The 4,150-nt window shown below is 61.1% G+C and overlaps 1 protein-coding gene across 1 annotated transcript in view; it reads left to right on the forward strand.

The window, feature by feature from the left end:
* The window catches only part of KLHL30 (kelch-like family member 30), a 24,195-nt gene that overhangs the window by 14,230 nt on the left and 5,815 nt on the right, over positions 1-4,150 (forward strand). The window contains exons 2-4 of the mRNA XM_011980333.1: positions 1,437-1,569; positions 3,428-3,604; positions 3,735-3,824. Coding sequence (XP_011835723.1) covers positions 1,437-1,569; positions 3,428-3,604; positions 3,735-3,824 — 400 coding nt within the window. The remainder of the gene's footprint in view (positions 1-1,436; positions 1,570-3,427; positions 3,605-3,734; positions 3,825-4,150) is intronic.

Here is a 4,150-nt window from a genome sequence, read left to right on the forward strand (position 1 = left end):
TGCTGCGCTGGGTGCGCCATGACCCACAGGCCCGAGCCTCCCACCTGCCTGAGCTGCTCAGCCTAGTGCACCTGGACGCCGTGCCCAGGCCCTGCGTGCAACAACTGCTGGCCACAGAGCCCCTGATCCAGGAGTCAGAGGCATGCCGGGCAGCCCTGTCCCAGGGCCGTGATGGGGTGAGTGAGCAGCTGGGAGGCCCCTATTCCTGGGAAGCAGGGAGGAGAGCCCCAGAAACCCCACCTGAATCAGGACAGAGTAAAGAGTGGACATTCCAAGGTGCACTGACCTTGCAATGCTCCTTGTTTTGGGCCAGTTCCCTATAAGGACATCACCATTCACCCCTCAAGTGCAGATCGTGCCTGTGTGCGTGTCACACCCTGGGTGCAAGGGGCAGGGGAATGTAGAAGTGGTAAGATCTGACCCTGTCCTGAAGGAGCCTGCAGCTCAGTGGGACAAGCCTGGAAACAGACGTCAGGCAGTGTGGAAGGGCCAAATATATGCCCAGGATGCATTCTGGGAGGGGCTGGCAGTCAGGGAGTGCTTTCTGGAGGAGGCAGCATGTGAGCTGGGCCTTAGAGGAGGGATAGGAGCTCACAGGGAGAAAAAGAGGGGAAAACCATCCAGGAAGGTGGTGCAGCTTATGCACAGGCAAGGAGGCACAGACAGGCCTGGCAGTCCGCCCCAGCTTTTATGGGGTGCTACTTCCTGTTTGTGCTGGCAGTGGGCCTGGCGGGCACGGCAGGTCATGATGGAGTGACAGGTCTGGGAGTGGCTGCGCGGTCAGCTGCCAGACACCCTGTTTAGGGGCCTTGCTCCAGAGCACTCCTTTAGAGCCAAGTCCGAAGACAAAGAGTGGCTCAGGCTGATGGTCCTCAGGCCAAGGGTGGAGTGAGTAGTGGGCTAACCCCTAACCCCTGTCCCCGCTGGATTCCAGCCAGTCACAGAGCACCTGGCCTCCTTCTGGAGCTGGCTTCAGAGCCTTGCCAGTAGGCAGTCACCTAGTATTCTAACTCCTGGCAATGGGAGATCTGGGGGTTCCATATGGGGGCCAGGGCAGGTGGCTGTTGGGGAGCCTGGGGTCCTGGGAGCCCTAGGCAGCGACTGCTTACTGGCCATTCCTAAGACAGCCAGCGTTTCCCGCTGAGCCGGGACACCCTTGTGCCGCCTGCTGGAGGCCACCCAGGGAGCGGGGATGGGGAGAAGCTCATGCATGGCGCTGCGTACCTGCTGTGGGGCTGGTTCTGAAGGTGGTTCAGGAATGGCCCTGAAAGGCACGTGGTGCAAGGAGGCAGGAGCTTGTGCACTCGGGCACACACCATCTCCAGCAACACGCATGCACACATGCACACACATGCCGAGGCCTGCCCAGGGCATACGGGGGCTCAGGGCATGGGGAGACTTTGCCGTTGCCCTGACCCTGGCCTCCCACCCCACAGGCACCACTCGCCCTCCGGCAGAAGCTGGAGGAGGTCCTGGTGGTGGTGGGCGGGCGGGCGCTGGAGGAGGATGAGGCAGGTGAGGAGCCCACTCCCCACCTTGGAAACTTTGCCTTCTACAACAGCAAGGCCAGTAAGTACCCCTCCCGCGTCTGGGCCCACCTGCCGTCCCTCGGTCTGGCGAGAGCCGCTGTGTCCACCTTGCAGGTGGAGCGACTGAGGCTCGCAGAGGACCAGGAGCTGTAAGAGGCCACTGTGAGGGGCATGCCTGGGTGGGCCTCACCTGGGGGCTGCAGAGGAGCCTGTGACACCCCAGTGAGGAGGAAAGCTGGCGGGCACTGCTGTTTCCTTTCTCTGCAACCAGAGCCCAGGACTCTGGTCCCTTTTAGGCTCTGGGACTGATGTACAGGGCTCCACGGCCCAGACTGCACTCTGTGGAGTGGGCGGCCTGGCCGCTGCCTCCTCCCCATGCCCCCCACTCAGTGCACCTGCCGGGGGAATCGAGACCCCAAGGGGAGATCGGGGTGGGGAGTAAAGGGGTACAGGCAGCTGGAGGAGTGAGAGCTCAGCTTCTGGGTCAGCCCAAACGGTTGTAATCCCAGCCCTCAAACAGGTGACCTTGCCTCTCTGAGCCTCAGCTTCCTCATCTGTGAAATGGGCTCCTGGTGTTTCCTCACACAGTTGTAGGAAGCCCTGAAGTGGGCACTGAGGCCAGGTCTGCCACTTGGCGGGAAAGGAGGCATGAGGGCCCCGCAGCGGTTCTGGAGGCCCCTGCACTGGCCCCGGGAGGTGCTCTGGGAAGGGCTGATGCAGGCTGGCTGGTGTCATGGGGCCACCAGGCAGGTCGCCAACCATCTCCTTGGCGTCAGAGGCTGGCAGACTCCAGGAAGCCCGAGGCCAGCTGTTCGGGTCAGGGGCTGATGAGAGGGGTCTGGGGCTGGCGTCAGGAGGGAGCAGCTGTCTCAGACCCAGCCAGGAGGCGGGGTGCTGGCAGGAAGGGCCTGTTGATGGCTGGGCAACCCCCTCCCTGGGGTGACAGAGCCATGAGTCACGGGGACACGGTCCCTGCCCACAGTGCCAGGCTGTGCTCCCAGGGAGGCCTGGAATTCCGCATCTCCCAAAAATGGTCATAAACAGTAAACAGAGTCTTCCCAGGGGATGTCCCGAAGGCCTGGGGCTCTTCCACAAACACCCAAAATATGTCCACAGTTATTGTCTTGATTTTCCAAAGCATTTTCGCATCTCTTGCCTCAGTTTACCTCTTGTAGCTCTGAGAGGCAGGCCTGACTTGGGCACATCGCTCTGCCCCACCCCATAACCCGAGCAGCAATCATCCTAACAGCCGCCATCAGTGAGCAGTCCCATGAGGGTCCCCATAGCTCCTGGGAGGCAGGGGTCAGTCCCACTCTACAGCAAGGAAACTGAGGCTGGGCTTTGCCCAAGGACACACAGCTGGGGCACGACAGCTGGGATTTGGATCCGCTCTGCCTGCTGCAAGGCCTGTGCCTGATCCCCTGTATGTGCCTGGCTGCCTGGAGGGCAGGGAGGGTGCAAGGAAGAAACGGAGGGAGGGAGGAAGGCATGCTGTTATCACACACTAGTGACACCCACAGATCAGGCCACTTAACCCACACCGCATCTAACCGACAGGCCAGCCCCAGGGACTGAATGGTCCATTTGGGGTCAGTGGGGTCAACTGCAGGGTCAAGGTGAGACCCCGGCCTCCAAAGCCTTCCTGCTTCTCCAGGGGGCTATCCTGTGTCCACTCTGAGTGCCAGGCTCTGCGGAGGGGGTAGGGGGGACGCATTAAGCCAGAGCACCCAGGACCCCCTGGGCCCCTGCACCAGTGTCCCCCTGCCCTTCCCTTTCCCCACCAGTGAGGGGGGCATTTCTGCACCTGGTGCACGGAAAGGCACCTGGGAAGGGGTAGTGGGGACCGCCCCAGCAGGGAGCCTGGCAGCCTGACCCTTCTGCCTCTCTCCTTCTGCCAGAGAGGTGGATGGCGCTTCCAGACTTCCCCGACTACCACAAGTGGGGTTTCTCCCTGGCGGCCCTGAACAACAACATCTATGTCACAGGTAGGCAGCTCAGGGACCCCTCCAGGGATGCCCTGCCCAGCCAAGCACCGGGCTCAGTGCAACTCCCCGCACTGAGTGGGGTCTCTGATGGTTAGTCAAGGCTTGTCGAGGCCTTTCCATGCATGTGAAAACAAGGACATTTAAAATCCGTGGTCACTCGTGGGAGCCGGGAGCTGCTTCTGTACACAGGCTAGCGTGGGCCTACCCCTGCATCGCACAGCTCCTTCAGGGGAAGCTCCAGACCTCCCCGCTGAGTGCCACGCTGGCGTGGCTGCTGTGGACGCCACAAGGTTCCAGGTGGCCTCCTTCAGTGAGAAGCCCCAGGCCTGGGTGGTTGACCAGATGTCCGTCTTGGTCCCCAGAAGGAGTCATGTGATGCAGGGGTCACTTTGTTCTTTCCTATCTTAGAAATTGGGGTTCCCTCCAGCCTGGGTGACAGAGAAAGACTCCATCTCAAAAAAAAAAAAAGAAATTGGGGTTCCTTGTAAGATTTGGGAGGGGACAAGCTTCCGCTGATGGGGGCTTGAAACCACTGATCTTGTCATCCCTGTTTATGGGGGATAGAGGGGCCTGTGCAGTCACACAGCTCGACTGCGCTACGCTGGTCCCACCCCTGGCTCACCACGCTGGAGATCA

Source organism: Mandrillus leucophaeus, unplaced genomic scaffold (assembly GCF_000951045.1).
Source record: "Mandrillus leucophaeus isolate KB7577 unplaced genomic scaffold, Mleu.le_1.0 Scaffold21, whole genome shotgun sequence".
NCBI classification, from domain to species: domain Eukaryota; kingdom Metazoa; phylum Chordata; class Mammalia; order Primates; family Cercopithecidae; genus Mandrillus; species Mandrillus leucophaeus.